The 25897-nt window shown below is 41.1% G+C and overlaps 3 protein-coding genes across 8 annotated transcripts; 1 reads left to right on the top strand and 2 right to left on the bottom strand.

Annotated features, from left to right (window-relative positions):
• Window positions 1-269: 269 nt before the first annotated feature.
• Window positions 270-10612, bottom strand: gpx4a (glutathione peroxidase 4a). 3 transcript variants are annotated; one of them, XM_080296924.1, is made up of 7 exons: window positions 10517-10612; window positions 2653-2747; window positions 2407-2551; window positions 1690-1841; window positions 1420-1444; window positions 1159-1218; window positions 270-968 (listed from the first exon to the last, which is right to left on the bottom strand). In XM_080296924.1, the coding sequence occupies exons 1-7, from the start codon at window positions 10538-10540 to the stop codon at window positions 936-938; spliced, it is 534 nt and encodes a 177-aa protein (XP_080153050.1). In that variant the 5' UTR covers window positions 10541-10612; the 3' UTR covers window positions 270-935. The 3 variants fall into 3 exon arrangements, with proteins under 3 accessions (XP_080153050.1, XP_026014596.1, XP_026014597.1); XM_026158811.2 differs by lacking the exon at window positions 10517-10612 and adding an exon at window positions 5141-5330; XM_026158812.2 differs by lacking the exon at window positions 10517-10612 and adding an exon at window positions 2937-3209.
• polr2eb (RNA polymerase II, I and III subunit E, b) lies at window positions 5598-10478 on the top strand. Its single transcript, XM_026158810.2, has 8 exons — window positions 5598-5834; window positions 7600-7774; window positions 9071-9186; window positions 9281-9361; window positions 9461-9519; window positions 9609-9687; window positions 10045-10113; window positions 10338-10478. Exons 1-7 carry the CDS (start codon window positions 5778-5780, stop codon window positions 10108-10110), a joined length of 633 nt encoding a protein of 210 aa, XP_026014595.1. The 5' UTR covers window positions 5598-5777; the 3' UTR covers window positions 10111-10113; window positions 10338-10478.
• Window positions 10613-10814: 202 nt separating the features above from the next.
• On the bottom strand, window positions 10815-25692 carry arhgap45b (Rho GTPase activating protein 45b). Of its 4 annotated transcripts, none has more exons than XM_080296918.1 (24): window positions 25187-25692; window positions 23899-24151; window positions 23063-23245; window positions 20990-21130; window positions 20761-20845; window positions 19647-19719; window positions 19353-19440; window positions 18747-18878; window positions 18160-18221; window positions 17962-18072; window positions 17773-17853; window positions 17467-17634; window positions 16800-16937; window positions 16512-16708; window positions 15936-16060; window positions 15689-15775; window positions 15481-15582; window positions 15230-15393; window positions 13057-13245; window positions 12820-12957; window positions 12452-12723; window positions 12125-12356; window positions 11708-11813; window positions 10815-11614 (listed from the first exon to the last, which is right to left on the bottom strand). In XM_080296918.1, the coding sequence occupies exons 1-24, from the start codon at window positions 25460-25462 to the stop codon at window positions 11178-11180; spliced, it is 3840 nt and encodes a 1279-aa protein (XP_080153044.1). In that variant the 5' UTR covers window positions 25463-25692; the 3' UTR covers window positions 10815-11177. The 4 variants fall into 4 exon arrangements, with proteins under 4 accessions (XP_080153044.1, XP_080153045.1, XP_026014586.2 ...); XM_080296919.1 differs by having other exon boundaries at window positions 16554-16708; XM_026158801.2 differs by having other exon boundaries at window positions 19365-19440.
• Window positions 25693-25897: the final 205 nt, after the last annotated feature.

The following is a 25897-nucleotide window of genomic DNA, read 5'->3' as shown; positions in this document are numbered from 1 at the left end:
AAAATCTGGGTGACATTTTTTAGGTTTTTGCAAGGATGAACTTACTGTGTCAAGATGTAAGATTTTCACTTATTATTACACAGAATTAGATCACAATGATATTATCAGGTTATATAGAAATAATTTTTAAAAATATCAGAAAAACACAGAGAAAGAAAAATAGTAATGATATTTTTTGTGTGGTGTAATAATGTTCCTGTTTCCCCTGCTCCCCTACAAATAGCGCCAACATCGATATAAGGAATTAATGATCCAGGCTACTTCCAAGATTCAATTTTTTCCGAGTTCTTTATTTGTTCTATATGTCATCATTGTTATTTTTAGGACAGCCTATAGGGTAAACTGCTCTGTCCACACTTTCTGAATACTGTGTTGAACAATTTCAAGCTCTAGTGCTCACTTCTTAAAGACTTTCTGACTCAGAAATGAATACATTTTCAGCTGAAATCCTTTTTAATTGCTCCTGTTACACAAAAGAAAAGATCCTTGTGCACATGAATGATCAAGATGTATCTGTTCCTCAGTACCAACACCTCAAAACCCCATAAAAACCCCAACACTTTTGTTTTAATCACAGACAATAAAAGTTACACACAAAAATATAACAGGAACAAATCTTAGTATATTTTATGATGAAAACAATGCCCAACATTAAGGTGCTGAATGATGCTCTATTAATGGGTTCCCCGTCGTTCTCTCCATAGAACTCTATGAATATAAGCTCGGTCGCCTTCCCAGCAGGTTTGCACGCCATTTACATCAGGTCTGCCCTGCCTGCGATGCAGGTTGATGAACAGACCGTCACTGGTCTGGGATGGACTGAAACTATATCCACCGGTGCTTGGAGAGGCAGAGAAATGTGAGAAAAAAAGACTACTGGAAACACAAAATCAAGTGGATGTAAGTAAGCACGGTTTCAGGCATCTCTTAGAGGTTTAAAGGTATTTGGGAAGATCCTTTTCCACCACCTGGAAGGAAAGCGAGAGTTGCATGGACTTCAGTTGCATGTCTATACACAGGGGTGATAAAGTTACACGTACTACAAACATCTCTTGTTGTTACTGAAAGCACAGCAGAGCTCATCACGGGGTGAGCAGTAATCACACAGACACATGAGCAATGAACATCTGACAGAATAACCAAAGATTTTGTACGTACACTTGGATCATCCAAGGGTCCATATCTCTTCACCACCTGACCCTCTCTATTGATCAAAAACTAAACACAAAAGAAAATAAATGAATAATTATAACACATTTTTTTTGCATATAAAAGCTTGTTCCATTAATTGTTCCATACTCTCTAAAATTATCCTTTATACTTTATACTGTTTTTCAAATATTCAGTATTTTATATTTTATAATATTTTAGCCCTGTTGACATAAAAATGTTTTAAAAATAAACCGTAATAAAACGTACCTTAGTGAAATTCCACTTGATGCTACTGCAGAAATAAACATTAAAATGTGTTAGAAAACCACTAATCACTCTCATTCAGTCAGCATTGGAATAAAAAATGCTGTTAATCAATAACTACCGGTAATTTAAATGATATGACTGATTATTGTTCAAATTCAGTTGTACACATTTTAAACAGATGACTGTACGCATTATGTCTGATCCAAACAAGCTTTTAAGATACTTTTTGAGCATATAACTGTGACCCAGATTCATTCATTCACAACTTACTTTCCAAACAAGCCCTTCCCGTTAGGCTGCTCCTTCAGCCACTTCCACAGAGGATGAGCGTTTTGCCCATTCACCTCGATCTTGCTGAACATATCAAACCGAGCCTGGAACGTGTCTGCAAACTGCCTGATTTGAGTTTCATTGCCCGGCTCCTAAAAGTAAATAGTATTAAAAGTATTAAAGTCTCTAACTGCTCTCAGTGGCCTGCATATGACAAATTATATATAATGGCAACAAAATAGTCGACTTAAAACAGCAGCTTCTTGAATTTGACATAATCTTAAAACGTGGCCTAGTTTCTTTCAAAAACAAGCCATCTTTCGGACTAGTAGTGAGAAAAATGCCAAATTATCCATTGTGGTGTTTATGCAACTACAATTTATGCACATGATTACACACTTAATGAAATTATGAATGTTTTAGATATTAAAAAAACATTTCAGGAGATCTTATGCAAAAATTATAAAGGTTTCACACTGGCTAAAATTTCACTTATACAGTTTTTTTTTCTGTAAAACATTTAAAAAGTTATTGTCTATCTGTTAACAATACAACAAGACTTTCCACCATTTGTTTTTAGACCTGAAGTAACCTCTTGGGTGAGAGGTGAAACGTCTTTACAGATCTCCAGTTATCCATGACCTGGATAACTGATAACTTACACAAACAAATCTCATTAAATGTTGCAATAAAAAAAACAACTAATGTTTTACATACCTGGTTCCCAAACTGGTTGGAAGGGAAGGCAAGGATGCTTAAACCTCTCTCAGCGTACTTGGCGTGCAACTGAGTAAACTGAGAGTAGTTTACTGGGGTTTTACCTCATTTAGAGGCTACGTTGGTGATGATGACAACATTCCCCCTGAATACACACACACCCACACACGTGCACACACATTTGTTTAGTGATAAGAGGTTTATAATTGTAATAGGAGGTTTTAACAAAATGACAGAGAAATTTACCTGTATTTTTCAAGGGAAACCACGTTGCCATCAATATCCGTTGCTGAAAAGTTATAAATGGATGTTGCCCTCTGCCATTCCTCTAATGGGGTAGACTGGGGAAAAAAACAATAAGTAGTTAGAACACCGTGTTATTTCCAAAACTCCACAGCCTATCAGATGCGAAGAATTAATTTTAAAAAGAAAATGTAATGAAAATAAACATAAATCTAAGGAGAGCAAAAGCAAAGGTTAACCCTCAAACGCAAAAGTAATGTTTCAGTCCTAATCCCGTTGTTTCTTACCATAGCCGACTGCAGGACAGAGAGGAGGACTGTGCACCCTATCAGGCGCATGGCTGCCCTACTTAGCTCCTCGGTCTCTAAAAGTATCACCGCTGAACTTCTGTCTCTGTACTGAGAAAACTCACGTTCTACAGTGCTTTTGTAAAGCAAAACCAGGTGATCATTAACTAAACTGATAGGCTGTGATTGTCCAGTACCTCCCTCTGTGCTGCTGATTCAGTAAAGCCTGATCACAAAAGCATGTGTGCTGCAGTCCACAGTTCACAACTTAGTCCGTGTAGAGCAAAGAGCAACGGTCAGAAGAAAAACCAAAGCTCATTATGCATTGTGTTTAGTATCCGAGTGAAAAACTGGTGATTTGCAGCAGATATAAACTTCTACATTACCCTAAAAAGGCTGGATTTCTCTCTTTCTATTGTAGTGAGAAAAAACACTTTTTAAAATTTTGAATTCACATCAATCAGCTTTAAGATTATTACATTTTTTCACATTTTGAATGGAAGATGTGAAGACGAATCAGAGCCAGCTGCTTCAATCACTGCTGCTTTTTATCTCAGTATGCAAAGAGTACCAAAAATATACATTTTACAACAAAAAAAATAACAGTAACAGTAATTATCCCGATTGAATAACAGTTGCTGAGTTTTGCCTGTTTACGTGTGTAGCACAGGTTGCTTTGAGTCACTGTTACACAATCTCTTTATATTCTAGTGTGAAATTAGAAACCAAGTTTTATGGAGAATTATTTTGTGCATCAATAATCTCTCAATATTTTTTTAATATAATTGCCAGTGCTGTTAATCCAAAGCAATTAAAGAACTAATGTGTCTATTTTGAAATAAAAGGGTTGAAAACAGTTATCTTGCCTGTTTTGTAAGGGTCCAATGGTCCATGAGCCATTACAAAACGGCTATGCGAGCTAAGCATAGAAACCTTTGACAAAAACATTCAAAAGAAATGAGTTTGGCAAAAAAACTTCTTTTCTTTGTTCTGATATTTTCACATTTGCATTAGGCTCAGACAAGATTATGGTTTAAATGCACCCATTCAACAATGCTAACTATGTCATTGCATGAGAGCCTGCTTTTTCCCACCACAAAGTTTATAAGCAAACTTGAAACTTTATGCTGGGAAAAAAACATTCTACCAAATAATCATAATCTCAGACAACAAGAGCAGAATTGTTACAAAACTGGTGATTATGTTTTGAGAGCTGGAGTGGAAGAGCTAAGCAGAACATTGCGCCACAAAATAAGAGATGAGGCAACATTTTGCTGTGATTTTCAGTAGTAAATATTATTTTGTCCAGGCAAGTGTGCAGGAAATTCAGATCTTGATCAAATTTAAACTACAGTGTTTCATTTAAGAAATAGTGTGTAGTCATAAAGTTTTAGTTTTGTCAGTTTGGACTGATGAGGCTTGGGTGCATATTTCTTTATTACAACTCAGGAGGTCTGCATGACCTCAGTAAACAAGTTTCATTAAGTGTTGAGCCTTGAATTGTAATTCCTCTTTTAGCTTTTCTAAATGTTGCCCTGATAAAGAGTAAAACACCAAAACTCTTGAAAACTAAATTGAAAGTAGCAAATCCAATGTGGAAGCTAACTCATAATTACACTGAAAATAATAGCAGTCAAATAAAATGTAATAATAATAATAAAAAGAAAATGAACTCTGTTCTTTCTCCACTTTTTCTCCACCACTAATATAAACTGATGCTGAAAGCAAACTTTTATTCTTTAATCATAAAACATCAGCTACAATAAAAAACATGGCCGGGTGTTGTGTCGATACAGAAGTGCCTCTCTGTCTGTCCTGATGATAAGCCTATCAGCTGACACCAGCAGCCAGAGTGGGAGCACAAACATCCGGTGTCAAAAACAGCACTTATAATGTATTTTTTTTTCCACCCTCTAAATTCAGTGGAAAGGTATGTCTTTAACTGTGCGGGAAAAAGCAGAGGGAGGGAAGGATTTGCGAACTTTGTGGGCGTCCGTCCGTGTCACGTGTGTTAATCAAAGCCCACCACAAACACGCAGAGCATCTTGGGTAACAGCCATCGTTGTTTACGTGAAAAATGGATTAACGATATTATTACAGCAGTAAAAAAAAAAAAGCGTGTTACATGAAATTGTGTTACACACAGTGGAAATCACAGACGTCACTCAAAAGCATGCAGATTAAATGGTTGAGGTTTACGTTACCGTTGTGGTTAATACAAAGTACAACACCGTCGCCAGTAGTGCCACAGAGCTCGCTACAGCCCCAGTTGCTAAAATAACATAAAATGGCCTCATTTTGTTTTAAAAAGAGGACAAATTTACCACCGTGAACCTCAGCTGCAGACTCCGCCCTGCGGCGTGTTGTGAAACAGCGGAGGGCGGTGGCCTCAGAGACCAGAGGAGGGAGAAGGGACACTACTTTTATTATTATTATTATTATTATTATTATTATTATTATTATTATTATTATTAACTGAGGAGGTTGTTTCTGTTTTTCATCAAAAGTCCGTGTGTTCCGTTATCGTCTATTATCAAAGGCTTCAAGTTCAAAAAGTATAAATCCCTTTTCTACGTGAAAGACCTTCCTTTCGGCAAACTGTGGGAGAAGAGTTATGTGTAAAAGTTTTGTAACAAAAAACAAACAAACAAAAAAAAAACAACCCCAAAACAAACAAACCCTCGATTGCTGTGCGTCATCCCAAGGCGCCCAGCCTACGTCACTAGCCTGTATCGGAAGACGAAAGCGTGCGTCGTGTATGTCTGTGCCTAAGAGTGGGACATTCATTGAAAAATAATAAATTTAAATTAAATCTAGAGTATACACACGGTTTGAGACGAGATGGATGACGAGGAGGAAACATACAGGCTTTGGAAAATCCGCAAAACAATCATGCAGGTAGGTTACATTTGTGTGTTTGTTTGTTATTAGCTTAGCATTTAGCTTTCTTTAACTTAAGAGTCGAAATCAGCGGCTCACTTCAGGAAAGTAGCCTTGTTTACTGATTTACTTAACACATTAGAATAGCTAAGGAGAGCAGAGCATCATCGATTCCGACCAAGCACAGTAAAATGATGCTGCTGTGGAGCTCATAATTCGCGGTTCTGGTATTATTACAGTTTAATGACAGTACTAATGAGCGTCAGAGGCGTATTTAGTATTTTCCCCTTTGTATTTTCAGTCACAGTTTATGTAATTTTGGAAACGATTTGGAAAAGATCGAGGTTTGGATTATAAACCCTTTTCCGAGTTCAGTTTGTACATCCTCTCTTTGTATTTCATTCCCTCCCACCTGAGATACTAAGCGGATCTGTTCCTCATACGTTAGCCGTCATTTTAAAGCAGTCTCAGTGCAACATGATGGGTTTCTGAACTACATCATCATAGCGTTGTTTTTGGAAGCCTGTTCTCCTCATCTATCATATGAGGAGAACATTGTGGGCGTGGGTTGTGATAGTTTCATCACACAGTTCGTAATCTTTAATTTATTTCTTTATGAGTTAAAAAAGGAACACATATTTGCCTTCTTGGCATGATTTGCATTATTTGGCAATTTGTTTTTTATTGTGCTATATGCTCGATAAAGCCCACTGTATCCCTGATTGTCATAGCATACATTTTTACCGCTGTGCAGATGACACCCAACTATGAAGCCAGATAACACACACAAATGAATTAAACTGCAGGATTTGATCCTGGATGATCTCTAATTTTTTGCTTCTAAATTCAGATAAAAGTGAGGTTACTGTACTCTGCCCTAAAAGTCTCAGAAATGCAGTATCTAATCAGATTCTTACTCTGGATGGCATTGCCTTGGCCTCCAGTGACACTGTGAGGAATCTTAGTCTTTTTTGGTCCAGAATATGTCCTTAAATGTGTATATTAAACAAACACAAAGGACTGCTTTCGTCCATGTGTGCAATATCGCTAAAATCAGAAACATCCTGTCTCACAGTGATGCTGAAAAACTAGTTAATGCTGGCCTATTGCTATTCGTTGTCAGGATGTCCTATAAACTCCCTGAAAAGCATTCACTTGATCTAAAATGCTGCAGCGGTAGAAAGACTAACGGATTTACAGACAGGTGGGCCTTATTCTGAGGAAATAGTCTCTGTTGTGCCTATTTTTTATAATAGCAGCAGTTTGTTGTCCATTCAGAGTCCTCATTGATGGTATTCCCAGAAGTTTAAAGCAAGACACTCTCTTTACCTCTTCACCCCCTAGTTCCAGTGGTCTGAGCGCCCTTCTCTGTTGCCTGAAACCAGTGATGATTTCCTTTGTTTTTGTTTTTTTAATGTTCGTGGAGAGGCTCTGCACTTCATCTCTATAGACAACCCCGTTCCCATTTGAGATGAGTCCTAAAACAGTTGTGTCGTCAGCAGATTTTATGATCATGAAGATCTGGCATCTTCCCTAGATCTGTTGTCTCTGTATGCATACTGATCTGGGTCGAAGGCGGTGGTCTTCAGGCTGGTTTTGACGGTGGTATATCCTCACTGGGATCTCATCCGGGCCAGCAGCTTTCCTAGCATTGGCTGCCCTGAGGGCCTGCTTCACTTCATGTCATGAGAAAAACCCACAGTCTGCTCAAAACTAGTTTAGATTTTTTGTTTGTTTGTTTGTTGTTAATTTGCCTTTTTAATATTTTCCTTTACACTCACAGCTCTGCCATGATAGAGGATATCTGGTGACACAGGATGAGTTGGACCAGACACTGGAAGAGTTCAAGAGTCAGTTTGGAGACAAGCCCAGTGAGGGGCGTCCCCGACGTACAGATCTCACCGTCCTGGTGGCACACAATGATGATCCCACAGACCAGATGTTCGTTTTCTTTCCTGGTAGGCGTATTCCTAATATTATAGTTTGTAATGAGTCCAGTCCTTAAAAAAGCCAAAACCACACCTTGTTTGTTTTTTTGTCCTTGAAAACTGTAAAATCTGTGCTGCCTAAAGAGGTTTTCCTCATTCCCACAAAAGAAACCCACCAATAACAAGCAACTACCAATAGCCCACCACTGCAATAAAGATATTTTTTGATCATTTTTGGGGGGGTGGGGGCTTTATTTATTTTGTTTTGTTTGCCAGACTAACAATTAGGGCCATGTGTACTTGGAGAATAATATAGTTTTTGTAGTTTTGCTTCTCTACAACACTTTGATGGTTTCAAAAGTCACTCAGGGTGTGATCGAAGTGCAGAATTTCAGATTTAATTCAAGGTTTTACAAAAGTATTTCTCACCTGTGTTTAGGAATTATAGCCTTCTGTTAAGTGTAACCAGTGGTTTACAGATTGTTGTAAATTCTCTCTATTTACATTCACTCGTTTCCATGGAAATTAGTGTGAAGTCATATCACTTTAATTGTCGCTTTTATTCTCTAAGGCGTTGCTGAGTTGGCCAGTTTATTCCTTACTTTAAGAATGCACCAGATTGTCCATTTAGCCAGTCGTGAAGTTTTTATTGTTGCTCCAATGGTTTTATTTATTTAATCATACGTATGTATATATGTATGTGTGTATATATGTATATATATATATATATATATACATATATATGTATTTAGTTTACTTTCTTCACTTGCACTGAATATATTAAGAGTTCCAGTGAGTACTTCAGCACAAGTTCAGCACTTTAAAAGAACTCCAAGTGATTTAAAGTCTTGGAGAGCTCCTCCTCAAAAGCATCAATGCCTCACCTGAATTTTTCACTTGGGGAAGAGACCAAAGTCACAGAGAGCCAAATCTGAGAAGTAAGTCAGGTGAGGAGCAATGATTGTGCTCTGTGCAGGTTCTATCATAGTCTCTAATTTCTAAACCAAATTTAGGAATGACTCTCCACATGACATTTGAGTCAGTTTGACACATTTATTCCTCACCTAATGGTGAAATTGTAACACACTCCAACAACTGATCAGACCAAGTCTTCAAGGTGGAAATAACAGGAGTGCTGGGAATCGTGCAGCGCTTCATAAGGAGAAGACTTTGAAGGGATTAGCAGTAAAGCTGTTTAATGACACCTGCACTAATTTACATTTGTAAAAACGTGTGTTTATGAGCATGTTTGTTTATCTTTGTATGTTACTTGTAGGTATATAATTTCATAAAATCTCACCCTTTTTTTTTTCAATTTCTTTTCAGAGGAGCCCAAAGTTGGTATCAAGACAATTAAGATGTACTGTCAGAGGATGCAGGAGGAGAACATCACACGGGCAATCATTGTTGTTCAGATGGGCATGACACCCTCAGCAAAACAGGTAAACATCAGTTTAAAGCAAACGTGATAAAAAGGGAAAGGTTTTTCTCTCGAAATGATGCGGCAGTGATTGTAAATATACAAATCCCTCACAGTCTCTAGTCGACATGGCACCCAAATATATACTGGAGCAGTTTCTACAGCAGGAGCTGCTGATTAACATCACAGAGCACGAGGTAAGCATCATACTGTCCTCTATATTAAAATCTTTATTTTCAAGTAAGCCTGCAGCGTGTTGTACATTTCTGTATTTGCATTTCTCGCCTGTCTTTCAGCTTGTACCAGAGCACATCGTCATGACAAAAGAGGAAGTGACTGAACTTCTGGCAAGATAGTATCCTTGCACTTTGCGCTGCATGACAGTAAATTAGTTTAGAAGCGTTGAGGTTTGTACACTCGTTGCCCTTAACAATATTACCTCAGTAAATTAAAAGAAAGCCAGCTGCCAAGGATCCAGGCCGGGGACCCTGTGGCTCGTTACTTTGGCTTAAAAAGAGGACAGGTAAGAAATCTTAGAAACTATCATAACTGACAGAATTCAAGAAAATGTGACTAAAGAGGTTTAACTTTTTGCAAGAAATGTTTTGAAACTATGTGCGGGGTTTGTTCTGAAACCTGTGAGACTCGTGATCAACCTGAAACCGGTTTGACATTTGGGGGTATTTAAATTATTTGAATGGTCCCTTTATGCAAACACAAAAACAATGTGTCTTCTTTTAAAAGCATGAGAGGGATTCATTCATTCATTAAGGATGAGACAGCACTATTTTTATCACTTTTTTTTCCCCATCGCACTGATAGACAGCGCTGTGGCAATATATAAAAAAAAAAAGCTGCCATTTTGTATCTGCTGTTCCAGGTAGTGAAGATCATCAGACCCAGTGAAACAGCTGGGCGGTACATCACATACAGACTGGTCCAATGACAGGTATGTGCTTCTTTTTACATAACAGCTGAAAAAGAAACTAAGCGATAAAAAGTGCGTAGCAGCTCCTCAAGTTTTAATGTTCTTGGGTTTTGTGTGTTTCCTGAGAATAAGGAAGTATTAAACCACAACATACAAACACAATTTAAAATGCTTTCGGTGCATCTCCGGTCTAAACATTCAAAACAAACTTGAATGATGCTGTAAATTTTCGTTCTGTTTTCTAGTTATTCTCCCTGATCAACGTTTAAGGACCAGTGAAGGAATCTCAGCACGACAGCTTTGGTTATTCATTGTTCAATTATCACCCTGCTTGTATCTTTGACCTGAATTACTGATTTTGTAAAATAAATGATTCAAAATTGAAATGTGCCGTTTTACACTAAGCAACGATTAAGACTCTTACCTTTTTTTTCCTCTTGAATGCCATGTTACTCTTGTTGCTGCTGCTGCTGCTATCGTAGACCTACTTTTGATACCAGTCTCTGCTAACTGAGCCTCAGAGGTTACCGCCTACTGTATTCAACACTTCCTCCAGTTCCCTCGCCCCATTGAGTGCCAGGAGTGACAAAATGAATACATTAAAGACGACATATTCCTCACCACGTTCCCCATTCTAGGAAATAGGTTGCAACTGTGCTCATTTGGTTTAATTTCTCCGTCTTGGTAATTTGCACAAAATGCCAAAAATCAAAAACTACAAATTTAAAACAAGAACCTTTATTAAAACTGACATAAGACAAAAGGCAACATTTATAAGAATGTTTACATGCATTTCAATTTTAGAGCTGAAATAACCAGCAGTGGAATCTGCTTTCACGCGTCACATTCTGATGCAGCGTTCCCTTCCCCCAAAAAACAAACGCTTTAAAATACAAACAAATCAAATATCTTGAAACGCCAGTAATCCCAAGAGCAGCAAGCGTGCAGAGAGGGTTCACTGGCAGCAAAGATTAGTACAGTAACATACATCTACAGTTTAAAATTTAATTTGACCTATTTACACGGCAGACCGTTAGGCTTTCATTAACTTCAAATTTAAAGACGAACAGACACGATTGACAATATCAGACAAACTCTGGCTCGCTGTCTCGATTTCTCGTCAGTGGTAATTTCTTTCCACAGAGACGTGCCAGTGGAAGGCCCGACAGGCTCAGTGTGGGAGAGCACGGGTGGTAGTTGTTGTTATTGTTGGACTGATTCACGTTGAGCTCTGCCAGAGAAGCGCTCAGATCCTGCTCTTCTCCAGCACCTTCTTCTGGGGGCCCGCTGTCTGGCAGAGCGGGGGGTTCTTCTCCCTCTGGGTTTTCCTGATCCTGATCTTGTTCAGGCTCGATGTGGATTGCAGACTGACTGGACAGGTCCAAACTGTCCCTGTAGCTCAGCTGGTCATCGTCTATGCTCACGCTCTCCTGCTTCGTAAGGCTGTGGGAGTGCCTCTCGTCCAGCTCAGAGTCAGAGTCTGGGAGCTGCTCACTGGAGCCCAATGACCCCAAAGAGCTTCCTGAATGCAGATAAATAAGTGATAAATGTATATAACATTTTCAAGAGCAAATCATTTACTATAAAATTACACAACTTGGCCTTTAAAACTCACCACATCCCTCCTCTGTCTTGTCAACCTCAGGTTTAGTCTTCTCCTCTCTGCTCGCATCCTCTTCTGCGTCAACAGGGCTCACCATTTTGTCTTGTGTAACATTTTCCTGAAACCAGGAGGGAAAGTGTGAAAGCTTCACAACATGAATTTGTTTTCAGTCAACAGAAAAATGCAAATCTGGTGTCTCTATTAGCCAGACTGATTATGACCAGTTTTGGTATTGCTCGTTAATACCGGGCTGTTTGCAACCTTTAACTCTTTAGACTTTGTTAAAGCAGGTTTTCTGTTCCAATGCTTTAGAGTATGTGTAAAAACAGAGCAAATATTTTGTGCAGTAGTATTTAATTCCTAAAAATGTCTCACAAAAAGGCACAGCAGTAAGTAAATACTAATGTGCACCGTGTGCTGGATTCCTACCTGCTGCGTGGAGGCAGCACGGGAGGTTTTGTGGGTCTGAGAAGTTTTGGATTGGAAGATGGAAGAGTAGAAGACTATGAAGGCCTCCACGATGCGAGCCTGATGGGGATAATCAACCAAAGAGGACAGGGATATCGTAGCCCCCGTTGGACGGGGCCGCATCAGAGAGGGCCCAAACACAATGCCAAGGTTGCTGGGGCTCATCTTGTTATCCTGTTCCAGCTCTGCGATCCTGGAATGAGAAAGATGGAGCAAGAAAGGATGGTGAGGTTAACAGAATCTTTGCTTTTTAATAAAAAATTAATATGACTTGTATGACTAACTCACCTTCGAAGGTGACGAACGATGTAGCGCAGTGTGGCGATGTTGGGTTTGGGCAGCTCCTTTAAAAGTTCCCTCAGACTGTCCACCAGGACCAGGACCTCTGGGTCCGTGTCTGGGCCCAGATCCACCAGCTCTGGCCCCCTGCTCACTGCCGGGTGAGTGCTGCTCGACTCTGAGTCCTCCCCCTCCGGTGTGTCTCCTTCATTATGCAGACTCTCCTTTGCCAAACCCATCAGCTTGTTGTACAGATGGAAAGGCATGATGGGCTCAGGCAGCTGGGGGTAAAGGAAAAACACCAAACATATGATGATTGACTTGAGCTTCAGGTTCAGTCTTTACTAGCTGCTACACATCAGTGTAACCTCAGTTACCTGTCTGAGGTAAAGCTTGAGCACGTTGCTTATGTCATGTGGTGAACACTGAGACAACTCGACCAGCTCTTTTCCATTCTCAAAGGCCTGACACAGTTTCTCCACACGGGTCTTCACTCCATTCACCCTGTAGATGCCCTGAAAAGAGGAGAAAGGAGATTTAAACCCAACGGTTCAAAGGCAAACAATCAGAAATCGACCACCCCTTCAAAACACAGCATACGTGCTTTTTCTCACCTTCATCTTCAGTGCCCGTCTCTCGATCTCAGAGATGCACTTGGTGATGATGAAGGGAATACCGTCACTGGCACAGCTGGCTACCTGAGTGAAATCTCTGCCAAACAGCTGCAGACGGCCCTGCAGCTTCTTATGACCACACTGGATCGCCAGAGTTTCCAGACAGCGCTTGTGGCACGCCAGGAAACACTGAGAAAACAGTTAATATAATGATTATCATCTTAACCATCGTAGCCTGGGAACAGCTGTAACTTGTGACTAGGTAGAAAAACTTGTGACATCTAATTAGGAAGAACGTTAAAAACCCCCAAAAATGATTACAAAGGTGTAATGTGCAATTTCAATAGTGTAGGTAACATAAATAAACTATGCATAATACATAGTTTTACACATACAAAAAGTTTCTCCCACTGAAAACTCTACGTCTAGATGAACAGAATCAACTTTTTGGGAACCTATGTTCAATTTCACTGATAAAAAAAAACTTTAACTACAGGTGTTTCACATTTGCAATGCAAAGTAAGGCTGCTTGTTGCAATCAACAGTATTCAAATGAGTATGGTTAATCTTGCTGTGAATCTCAATTATCAGCAAGTGACAGCCACATGACAGCCAGCTGAATGTTGTACATGTCTATATGTGTTTATAGTCAATCCTCACACACACACACACACACACACACACACACGTTCCATCCCTTAATTATTCCAACATCTGCACCATAAATATGCTATGTGCACTGTTATTGTCAGTAATGACTGTTGTCTACTCTGTTATATACACTTAGAACAAAGAAACAACCAGAGTCAAATTTCTTGTATGTGTACACATGCTTGGTTAATAAACGTGTGTGTACAAATAAATAAAATGTAAAAAAAAAAAAAAAAAAAAAAAAAAAAATCACCTGATGGAATAAAATTAGATAACACGGGCATTAATAAGGGGGTGACACAGTGGTATCACAATTGCCTTACTACATTTCCACTGTATTTATTATGCCCATTGGAAGGAAAACCCCCGATTCAATAGAAAAGATGGTGGGGGAAAAAAAAAAATGGTATAAAGATATGAAATTTGTCTGTCATTACATATTCCTGTTACAGTTGTTTGTTGTGGTTTTATTGTCTCTTTGTTTGCAGTTCTTGATATTTTCTTGGAACACTGGAAATTCCAGTTTCCTGTTCTAAAAACAGAAACTGTACCATATGTTGTAATCAGAGTGACGTGTAGCTTCTTTCAACTAACTATATATACACATACACACATACACACACACACACACACATATATACACACACACACATACACTTTTTTATACTAAGTTAATATACTGTGTTGTGTTGTTTGTTACGTTGTGATGTGTCATATCGTGTCGTGTTGTGTTATATGTAGTGCCGACGTAGGACAGTTTTTCCAATTTCATTGTACTACTGTACTATGTATGACTGTGCAATGACAATAAAGAGTTATCTTATCTTATCTTATATATATATACACACACACACACATTTTTTAAAGTCTTTCTTCGGAAATTATTTTTTCTCCCCTCGTTTGCTTTGAGTCATGCTTTACACTTTATGCTACGTAGTTCCTTATTATTGCTATAAATATACAAGATTGTAACAGTTACAGTGACATCACCTTCTTGTTAATAAAGTCTTGTGATGGGCATTTTGAACTTTGCTAAATTTTCCAACCAGAAGGGACGAGCAAGGTGTGGACTGACAGCTGAGGGCCATTTTACGCACAGTTTTTTACACTTCCCCCTCCAACCATTAGAAACAATGCAATTTCCACATTGGCTTTACTTCTCAGGGAAGTCCATCCTTTACAGAAAGTCTGAGATGTTCATTTTTAGTGTTGATCATTACATACTGTAATTTACATGTATCCACACTGAACATATTTATCTAACCACTTATGCATTTTTCTCAGACCATTTGCTATTTTGTGGGGTTCAACATAAAAAGTTAATTTTAAGAATACAAAATATTTTACTTTGACATTTGCATATGCTCACTGAACACGCTGACTACTATCATTAAAATGTAGCATGCATCAGCAACACACTGAGCCGATCTAACCACAGCTGGAAGGCTTTCAGTGTTTCAGTGTGCAACTTGGAGCGTGAGCCTCAAAACATGTTAGCCTGGTGAAGTGATGAAGAACTCACTTCCTCGCATTCAGCTCCCTGGAAATAAACGTAGCTGTCACATTCGCGGCACTTGGAAGGAGTCCGAAGCTTCCTCAGTCGGTGGGTCAAGGCTGCTTTGGACAGGCCGATATTACGGAAAGGTCCGGTGGACACCACCACGTCTGGATCCATGCCGTTAATATCTGCACAGAATAACCCCCATCACACACTCCGCAAAATCCAAACTCAACCGATAGCCAGGTTTAACATGTACAATCTGGAAATCTTACTTTGAGTTTCAAATGAGGACACATTTCCATCTTTTTCATCTGCATCCTCATTGGACGACATCGTTCCAGTCGATGAAGTCCGAACAATCTTAGCGATGTCACCTAAAATAAGTGAGTTTGAGAGCGTTTATAATGCATACTGCCATCTCTGGAGCAGGGTTTTGGTACGGATTAGCGTGAAACTAACAGAAGACGTGTCTACACTTACTTGTGCTGGCAGTTGGAGAATCCAGGCCTCCATCTCCAACAACGCTGTCATCGCTCACTGTTGAGCCCCATGACTTATGCCCCTGTCCTGTGATAACAAAAGGGACAATAACATGAGCTAGTCACATTTTACATTGCCAATTCTGTTAACTACAGACATCAGGATAGTAACAGGTCACAAGTAATTGCGAGGAATTGTTAAGATTTGTGTAAAATCTTTAGCAGCGGCAGGCATCGGATGCACTTACTCTTGCGCTGGACTTCTGACTCTCGGCTGTCTCCAGCTGTCGTCTCCACACTGACGGCAGGACTGTCTGTTTGACTCGTTTGCATGTCTGTGTTGAAGCTGTCATTCCTCGGTCTGTGACCATGGCTGCAACAATTTGGGATTTTCAGATTGCAAATGCATTAAAAGTGGGTTTCTTTTATTCATATTTCGAGAGTCTAGTCCTACGCCTGGGTACAGGGTTGTGTGTAGCAGGTGTGATATGGCATTTTAGTACAAATTACAGCATCAGTGGTATAACACTGTATATAGAGTATTCTATTGTTGTATGTAGTCAATCAACTCCTAAAATAGTCTAACCCAGGTTATATTTGGGAAACAGAAACAACGTGGTTTTGATACATTGTGTCATGTCTGTGAAAATGTTTGGTTAAAGAGAGAATACATTTAGGAACGAGTAATCAGATATGAGTGGATCCTTGCTAAATTCTCTCTGCTGTAGGCATATGTGGCCCCCAAACTGTAACAACCCCCATCCTGAGCTGCATAGGAACGGTTTCATTGAGAAACTAATTGAGGATGCGCTTGAAGTTCTTACTGCGATGATGAGTTGGAGGGAGAGTAGGACTCAAACGCGTACTGGATGGTCGGCTGCTCTGGCAGCTGCAGGTCTCGCACGTGAGCGGCGTACTGCTGGCCGGGGTCGTACAGCTTGCTGCTCTCGCACAGAGTCTGGTAGTGCACAGGCAGGGCTACTGTCTGCATGTGCATGAGCTGGTAGTAGGAGATGGTCGCCTGGAAGTGAAAAGATTAGATGGTGAGCATTTGTAGCTTTTCTTCTTGGCGAGACGCTTGTGTGGCCTTTGTGTGTGGCCTTTGTTCTCACCGAGCGAATGGTCTGATCACTCTGTTTGATGATGTCCTGCAGCTGCCTCAGCACTGTGACCTTTGTGTGCTCAAGCTCCTGCTGCTGAGTGGCGGCGTCTGCTATACAAGTCTTGTAGGTGGCCTCCGCCTCATCTGCCTGTGCGCGCACACACACACACACACACACACACACACACACACACACACACACACACACACACAGTTTACTTCTGCTTTTTCTTTGCTGTTTATATCTGTCAGATCATTTATCAGACAGAAAAGTGTTGATGAAACATTTCACACAGTGGCAAAAATCAGAAAGGGTAAGCTTAGTTATTCTTGAAGTGCAGGGTGCGGCCCCCTGGTGGTCAATGAAGGTACATAATTCTTCATTTTCTAACCTATTTTTTAAAATCATGAATTCATCCAGTAGTGGGAAAGATCTGAAAGTCCAGCAGTGGTTTTCACGAGCCCTATGTAAAGCTGAACTGTTCACTCAGCCTAAACTAGCAAGTATCAGATAAACTATTTCCTTCTTTGTGTCCTCACACAACATCTTTGGCTCATGTGACGGAGTTGTGACCAAAGATTTTCAGCTGATATAGGTCGTATGCAAAAAAAATTTAATCGTCTTTCTTCCTGCAGAGACAAAACAACATCAGCAAAACAAAGTTATTGAGAAGAACCTTGTTGCGAGCCTCTTCTTCCACTCGTTTCTTCTTCTCCACAGACTTCGCTGTGGATCCCCCTCCCTCCTCTTCAGCTCGGCAGGCTGCCGTTTTAGCCTTGTCGTACTCCTCGCAGCGTGCTATGTAGGCTTGCTTGGCCTTCCGCAGGTTTGCCTCACATTCCATCTAAACGAGGAGGAACGAAACAAAAAAGAAATAAATAAATAAATAGGTTTGTGGTATTTTCAGTTATTGCCTGATTTTCTTGTCACAGTAAAAGGATAAAACAGGGCTGTTGATTAATAAAAGATCATAAGGCCATACCAATTTTCTTTTAGCTCGAATCCAGTGTTCCTTGATCTCCTTACGTCTCTTTTCATGCTCCTGTTTACGCTGCATCAGAGGCTGCAGGATACACATTAAATATGAGAGGTGAGAAATTGCAAGTGACTAACCAAAAATGTGGTTTGTGCTTCATTTACTAGAATAGTAACCAATAACTCAGAAATGTACCTGAATGAAGGTTTGGTTGTGCAGGGTGTTGTTGGCCTGCTGCAGGCCCACACTCTGCTCCTGGTCCTGCTCCAGAGCCAGAGAGTAGATGGAGAAAAGAGGCATGTGGGGCTAGAGGAAGAGAGCAAGCAATAAGATGACGATCGTGAACTATAAAGAAATTACAGCTCTTTAGAGGTGAAAGTGAATGGAGCTTACATGTGTAATACTGTGTTTGGAAGACTGGTATAATCTCTGGAGGCCTTTGGAGAACTCGGTCTCTGGGGAAGACAAAACAAAAACAGAGACTATTAAAATTATGGTCAAAAGCACAACTTCTAGGACAACGTGCACTATAAAAATTTAATCACCCCAAAAAATTCACTATTTTTTTAATAAGATGGAATAAACTTGAATGGCCACTTGAAGCCGTCTTCAAAGATGCCTCAATCCTCATGGACTCCCGGGTTAAAACCCCCCAAATGTACATAAGAAATAACAATGTCTCCAGCCTGTAGTGGTTTTTTAAAACCAATTTCCTCCCATGTGACAGCTAAATGGGTGGATTTTCCCATACAAGTTTTAGTAAGCTCATCAGTTCACTGATAACTTGCTACGTTGTACTCTCATCTAAAAATGGTCACTTCTGACTCAAAAAACAAACAAACAAACAAACAAAAAAAACAACAACCCCAAAACATGTCAGTGATAAGAAGCTCAAGTCTAGTTTAGTGTCTGAAATCATAGTTGATAGTTGGTCTGACTTTGTACAATCACTCTCACATAGTTTCGTCACTCCCACTAACCAAGTGAAGTTCTCTTTTCCACGTAGCACATCAGGTCCTTCATGTACTTGGAAATGGTTTTGGCGTAGAGCAGAGCAGAGTCCACCCCTCCCTCGCTGTGCTGTAGGATGACATCCACTTCCTCAGCTCTACCTACACATCAACACACCAACACAGGTCACTGTGCAGGAAACGCTTTGTCGATACGACAGAAAACAGGACGATTGTTTGCATCGGGTATGCGAGTGGATTTGATTTGGAAGCTTATTTTTAGTGTCTTCTGCTGTGGTCAGTACTTAAATCTGTAATTTCTCTCTGCTAAAAACTTCCCCTGTGACTTTCCAACAAACTAACTGCGACAACATCCGAGCACTGCAGGATATTCATCAGCAGGGGGAGACCTACTACACATGAAATCTCTCACATGAACACAGGGATAACATTAAGATTACTACAGTGACGTTGGCGGTTTGAAAGTATGCACCGTCACATCAAAATACAGAAAATAGGAAAATATCCACTATAACGTTTACATATGGAGTCAAATGAGATGAATGGAAAGGAGGAGGTTACACTGTTATGCAAAGCAGCACCTGTGATTAACTGAAAGCAAAAGCTGTACGGCACCTTTATGCTTACCCATGTCCTGCAGGTCGCTCCTGTAATGTCCACCATCTCCTCCATGGCCAGAACCAGTGTACAAGTTCTCCATGGACTAAAACGGCATAAACACGAACCTTTACTCGCTAGAATTAGAGGATATTTTTCTTCCCCCCCCCTTACACTCAGCAGAAATTTAGGTGTAGGTGTCATTTTGCGGGCAGTGACGTTTAATTTAATCAAGGAGCTTTTTGCATAACCACCACATTAAGTAACTTTTCTTTTTGGTTGGCACGTGTGAAATATAGGTGACAAACTCACTCTGCTCTTCTCTGTAGGCAGCAAGGAGAGCAACGTGCTGCTGTCCACCTCTCCCATCAGCAGTTCAGACACACTAAAGAGAAACACAGACTCCTTCACACAAATGTAAAATCTTTGTTGAATTGCAGAGAGAGAAAAAGCGTAAGATGGATTTCAAAAGAGAAAGCAGTAGAGAGGAAGAGGGCCAGGCCTTCTACGAAACCTCCACAGGTACACTGCAGATTGAAGGTGATAAGCAAGTTTCGTGACAGTTTTTGTTAGTCTACCAGCTTTCCTTCGCCGCCCCCCAAAATCATGTAATTTGGTAGCAGTCATTTTTATTTTCTTGCAACCATCCTATGTGCTGAAATGCAGGCCAAACAACAACACTAGATTTTTCCGTCTTTGCATTCATGTCAAAATCGAGTCATACAGAGGAAGGCTAGAGAAGAGAATGAGGAAACAGACTCATATGGCAGATTTCAACTGTCTCTGCCAGCTCACTTCCTCCTGAAGCTGTGTGACAGTTGTGTAAACCCTGAAATGGCACAGACAGGCATGCGATAAAATCCTGGTACGATACGCCACAATTATACTTCAGCTTTTAGTATTTTTCCTTTGCCATTAAAAAAAATATATATATTCATTTTACATTACTATTAGAAAAAAAATACAAAAAGTTACAGGAAAACAAAAGCAAATTTAAAGGCCAGTTCTTTTGATCTCAACTATTCTCAGGTAGCTCAAATCAACTGAGTGTTCCCACGATGTATTTTCTCTTTGGTCTGCAATCTGTTCATTTAGCAGGCAGGTAGTCAACAGCATTTTCTACTTTTGGTTTTGTGTCATACGGTAGAAGAAAACCCACTTCCTGTTTTCAGCTTTGTCTCATGCAAATGTGTCACCATCACTGCACTTCTCTCTCTCATTCCCAACAGCAGACTACTTTGTTCGTATTAATATCTACAATTACACACCACCTGAACTGCCTGTGTGTGAACAATAGCCTACTGGACACCACTAAGGCTTCACTGCCACTGAAATACATTCTTAGAAGCTACTGATAAGAAACAGAAGCAGCTTTTGACAGCGTTTTACTTTTATATATGAATAAAAAGCTGATTTAGATACTTACTTGCTACTAAAAGCGACAGCAATGGTTTCAATTGCCTTCTCAAAGTCCTTTTTATCAGCCTCGTTAGAGGACTCATAGTGGAAACCTGGAAAATCGTACATGTGTTCAGGTTTCAGTCGTGGTCAAGAGTAGTTACAGAGTGATGTTGGGTTTTACCGTCATTGTACAACTCAGATTTACATCGAGATTTTCAAAGACATGCATCTAAAAAACAGAAGAGTCTGTCTACCTTTGACCTTGGATATGAGTTTGCCGGCAGCAGTGAGGATCTCGACGGTGTTGAGCAGAGGATAAGTGTTGATGACCTGGCGCAAAATCCGAAGCACCTCCCCTAAACACTCGTGGGCCACGGGCCGCTGACTCTCCTTACCTGGGTGAGATAGAGTCGTGGTAGGTGAAACAAGAACCAAGAGGAAAAACAGCGGAACAAGCTTCAAAAAAAGATCACGCTTGAGGTTTAGGATGTGTTGACTTGCCAACAATAAGCCATCTACTAAAATCGCTGCCAGCGCGTAGCAACTTGTCTCGTTCTCGATACAATATGTACGTGAACATTTTGCTGACTTTATTTTGGGCGATGCATTCTGCCAAACGCAGTTGCAATCATTGTGAAATTGCTGGTTTGTGGCACCACCTGAGATACAGTTTAAACAGAATCTCTGCTTCCTTTCCGCAAGAAACACTAAGAACTTGCTGATTTTAATCCTCACATAGCCAAGTCCGTGTTCATTAAAGAAATGTAGGTGCTTACAGGTGGAATTTTTAAAAATGTTTGGATGGAGCAAGGCTAGCAAGAAAACGAGTGCTATCGATACATTAGCTCTTCCCTGAAATAACATTGCTGAAAGTCTCCAAGTCTTTCTTCCCAGGGGAACAGCAGATGGAGACTGACAGTTGAAACACCAACCATAAGGACACTGATAATAGGCCAAGTGTCAGACAGGTCAGCTCCAGATAAACATTGTCAGCTTTAATGTCACTGGTGACACATTTCTAGCCTCCTTTCCTCCAGACACCGGTTTTGTCAACCCTTTAATGTTGCAACTCGCATTCTTCCATCGAGTCATCTAATCACACTGGCTCGCTGGTGGAGGAGAGCAGAGGGCAGCTGGTCCATCACCCTCGTCTCGAAATGTGTGTCAGAGTATCAGATTAGCAGCAGCACACTACAAGAACAGAGTGACCTAAACACAGTGCCGGAGAGGATGTGGTCCCTTCTATTGTTTTGCAACACTACAAACCAACTGTGGTGTTCTGCAACATTTTTTTTCCCTGTGGCTCAAATGTTCTTTTTGAAGTTTCTGAGAACAGTTTTTAATGTCAAAAGAGGTTTTGCTTTAGATTAAGAGCACCTCAACGCCGCAATTGTATTTTTGATTCTGAAAGTGATCAGTGTCGCATCACTGCAACGCAGCCAGACTATCAGACGAGGAAGTGCGGACGAGGCCTTTCTGTCAGAGACAATCCATCATGGCTTCCTGTTTAGAAAGCTCTCTGTGGGTGGAGAACATGACAGAACAGAGCCAGATAACAGACAAGTGAGCTAAACTAGCCAAAACACGACAGAAACTAGAGAAGACAACACAGTTTGAGCATTCAGCAGGTGGACTTTCTTTGTTCTTTTTCAAACCCCTGTGATATGGCCCCTTTTTTTTAAAGCTTCACTGCATCGTGCACGTGGAGCACAAGAACATGTCTGCAGTAAACAAAAAACTGGTTTCCTGCTGGAGACAAGCGTGCGGTTGTCTTTGTGAGCGCGCTGCCTCCATTTGGAGAGAGGAAGCTCAGAGCCTCTTGTAAAGCTTGCTTGTGCAGAGATGCTCCGCCCATAACATACTCCTCCTCCTCCCCCCTTGCACACCGCGCACATGTGTTGCTGAACACGGCGGATGTAAGATTGGATCCCTCATGTCCTCTCTGTGTAAGCTCTTGTCAAAATGGAGTGACACAAAAGGGAAGAGAGAGTGCAAACACTATTGTTGTTTCTCCAAAGCTACTGAATGGAGGGCGACTATTCAAAACCTTACATGGCTTCGTGTCAGCAGGAAAGTGTGTGTTGCCCCAACAGTGGGGAAAACAAGTGATATTTTTAATGTGCTCAGCTTTGAGGGACTCCCAGAGCGCTTTGTTCAAAACAAATCTAGACACAGCACGTTTCTGTAAGTCAGAGTTTGGCAGGGAAGACTGCAGCTGCTAACAAGACCAAACAAAAGCCTGTCTGACAGGATGTATTTGGGGGCTTCTCACGCAGGTTTGTGTTGGAGATGTACAAGACAAAGCTTAAACCTGTCACGGCTCTCACCCTCAGCCAGAACAACATCCTTCAGCTTCTCCACAGCCTCTGCAAAGCGTGCGACATCCCTCAGCAGGGCTGGGATGTCCTCCACCTCGATGGCTGCGCTCTCTGGACTGTCAGATGGAGTCGTCGGGGTTATAGCCCCTTTTCCCTGACCTCTAGTGAAAACCCACGACTGGAGCGGGAACCCTGAGGAGACACAGAAATATCACTCAACAAACACGCATTTAGTCTTCATGTGAGACTTTCAATTTTTACTGAATAATCTTCATGAATTATTACAAAAAAATAAAAATAAAAAATAAAAATAATAAAAATAATAATAGAATGATTCAAGATTTTAGAGAATACAATCAAACTGTAATGAAATAAAAACAAAAAACAAAACGTGGGGATCTGTATCATTTGGTTTTCTGCAAATGTGCAACAGTTTCAAGCTTATATGCTCACTAGTGTGACATTAGAGGGGCCCTTCGCATCTACCCAAAACATTTGACTATTCCTTTCCATTAGAGCATTTTTTTTTGGCTTGTTCTTGGTCAGAAGTTGTAGAATGGCAATTTCTGGTCATGATTTTCCTTCTTACATTTAACAGTGTAAGAAATCTATTTAAAGAGCAATCATTAGTTAAAGAACTCCTCAGTTTCACAGTTTCTAGGCTTTGAAATCCAAGTCGATAATCTCAAACCTTTCAGCTTCACTCATATTAAATGTTTAAAAGGTGATAACGCCACATAAATGCTTCAGTTACAGATCATAAATGGTGTTTTGACCAGATTCTGTTTGTGATGGGCCACGCTCAGCAAGCAGGAGCAAGACTATAATTAAGTGATGGAGCAGACCTGCAGCGCTGGCGTGTCGGCTCAGTGCGGTCGGTCTCTTGAGAGTGGCCACAGGAGACGGGCAGCCCACCCCCTGCATCATTCCCAATTTATTGTGCTGAGTGCTCGGGGTGCCTGGGCAGGACGCGGAGGGATCCTGGAGCCCGGCGGAAGTTGGGGTAAGTGTTGAAGACGAGGAGGAGGAAGATGAGGGGGAACAAAAGAGTGTGATGTCGACTGCATCTCTGCGAGGCTGCTCCTGGAGAATGGAGAGCTGAGAGATGACAGGAAGACAGAGAAGGTCAAGACTGCAATGTAGCTCGTCCCTTTCAGCATTACGGCTAACAAGGTGACTTTTCTTTGCCTCTGGGGCCAGCAGCACTGTTGTTATTAGTAAACAATCATATGCAGACTTTCACAAGATCCTGTGCTGCGTTGTGCAATACTTCCTGACTCCAAGCTGTTAACGGGTGTGGCAAACTCAGCAGAAAGTCGAATAACTTTATACATCACCTACAAAAAAATAAAATAAACAAAAACACACAACTCACGGAGAAGTTTCTTTTTTTTTTTGGCCTGTTGGTACTCAACAGAAAACTTCAACTAAAGTCAGCGGCCTGTAGATTTAGGGCTCGACAAGTGCATCTCAACCAAGCAAAAGCAGCCTGAAAATTTTAAATACTTTACAGGAAACCAAAAAAAAGCATCAGTGCATATTTTCTGTTCAGAGACTTGTGTGTACACGACAAACGTACCTGTTTCAGCCATACGTTGTGCTTGTTGGGCAGTATGTCCAGTCTGTCCTTGCCTTTCGACTCGGCTTTTTTAACTCTCTGACTTGTAGAATAAGGGTTGTAACTATTTTTGCCACCACGTTTCAGCATGCTCCTTGCCCTCTAGACTTTTGTCCTCATTCTAATCACAAATTCTCAAAACGCATTCACTCACTTGCTCACTCACACACGCAAAAACCCCACAGGAGACATACTTCCTATGCGCCACATAACCAGATATGAGTCAGCTTACAGTCAGGTACCCATCACAGCACTCAGCACTGTGACACTGCATTATAATGACTGGTTTCAGCTAGAGGACAGTTTTCACACCCCTGATCGCACCAGCTACAGCAGCAGAAAAGATTCCCCCCCAAAAAAGACTAAAAACTTACAGAGCCTCACACGAACACACACACACACAAACAAAAGCACCCCTGGTAATGAGCCCTCTCAGAAACTTGTCCACTCCAGATGATGGTCATCTGACACACACACAGTTAAACATCAGAAACCAGAAGTGATGCGCTACTCACAGACGGGGCGCTGCTCTGTGGCCCAGGGCTTCCTGCTCGACTCTTCTTCGAGATAGACGGTGTCTTGATTAGTTCCCGTTTTTTCCTGAACATCTTCAGGGTGCCTTTGCCGTCCATCCCGACTTCTTTAAGCTTCACGTACAGCCCCCCCACCCACCCCCCGACTCGCCACTTGGGTGCTCTGCCGCTCGAGCTCAGCGGGAGCTGGGTGCCATCCAGGTCGAGTTTGAGCCACGATAACTGTCTGTCTGTCTTCCTCCTCCTGGTGTCACTCATCGAGCCGCGCAGGCTCACTGACAGAGAAACTCACCGCAAACCGTCAGTGCGCACCCGGCATCCGCTGTGCGCGCGCGTTTCAGTTTCCTCGGGGGGGGAGGAGGAGGAAAGACGCACGGATGACTTTGTTATCCACCGAGCTTCGCGAGGATTAATTCAGGTTGAGGTGCACGCGGGGAAATGCGGTCCCGACGGCGTCTCTCCTGGTGAAGTCAGAAGCAGCGAACACAAGCAACAACTTGTTGCCTCGTTCACAGCAGCAATCAGTCCATCCTGACACACGTGTGTTCCCAACATCTGAAACGACGCTTTTGACGGTAACCTTCCGCCCCTCTGTGCACCTGCTCGGGCCACAGAATTAAAACCCCGAGGTGTACATGCGCCCCGAAACCGCTTTAGACCGAGGTTTGTTTAATTTTTTTATTATCAGAAGGA

The sequence above is a fragment of the Astatotilapia calliptera genome, chromosome 23 (assembly GCF_964374335.1).
Source record: "Astatotilapia calliptera chromosome 23, fAstCal68.1, whole genome shotgun sequence".
Lineage (NCBI taxonomy): Eukaryota > Metazoa > Chordata > Actinopteri > Cichliformes > Cichlidae > Astatotilapia > Astatotilapia calliptera.
This window is presented reverse-complemented; position numbering and strand designations above follow the sequence as displayed.

Excerpts from the sequence above, each read along its gene's own strand:
- polr2eb (XM_026158810.2), top strand. The coding sequence starts at position 5,778 with ATGGATGACGAGGAGGAAACATACAGGCTTTGGAAAATCCGCAAAACA. Across the intron at positions 5,835-7,599 it reads TCCGCAAAACAATCATGCAG|CTCTGCCATGATAGAGGATA; the intron begins GTAGGTTACATT and ends TTACACTCACAG. Across the intron at positions 9,688-10,044 it reads TTGGCTTAAAAAGAGGACAG|GTAGTGAAGATCATCAGACC; the intron begins GTAAGAAATCTT and ends CTGCTGTTCCAG.
- arhgap45b (XM_080296918.1), bottom strand. The coding sequence starts at position 25,462 with ATGAGTGACACCAGGAGGAGGAAGACAGACAGACAGTTATCGTGGCTC. Across the intron at positions 18,222-18,746 it reads GGAAAAGAGAACTTCACTTG|AGACCGAGTTCTCCAAAGGC; the intron begins GTTAGTGGGAGT and ends TGTCTTCCCCAG. Across the intron at positions 16,938-17,466 it reads AAGAAGAGGCTCGCAACAAG|GCAGATGAGGCGGAGGCCAC; the intron begins GTTCTTCTCAAT and ends GTGCGCGCACAG.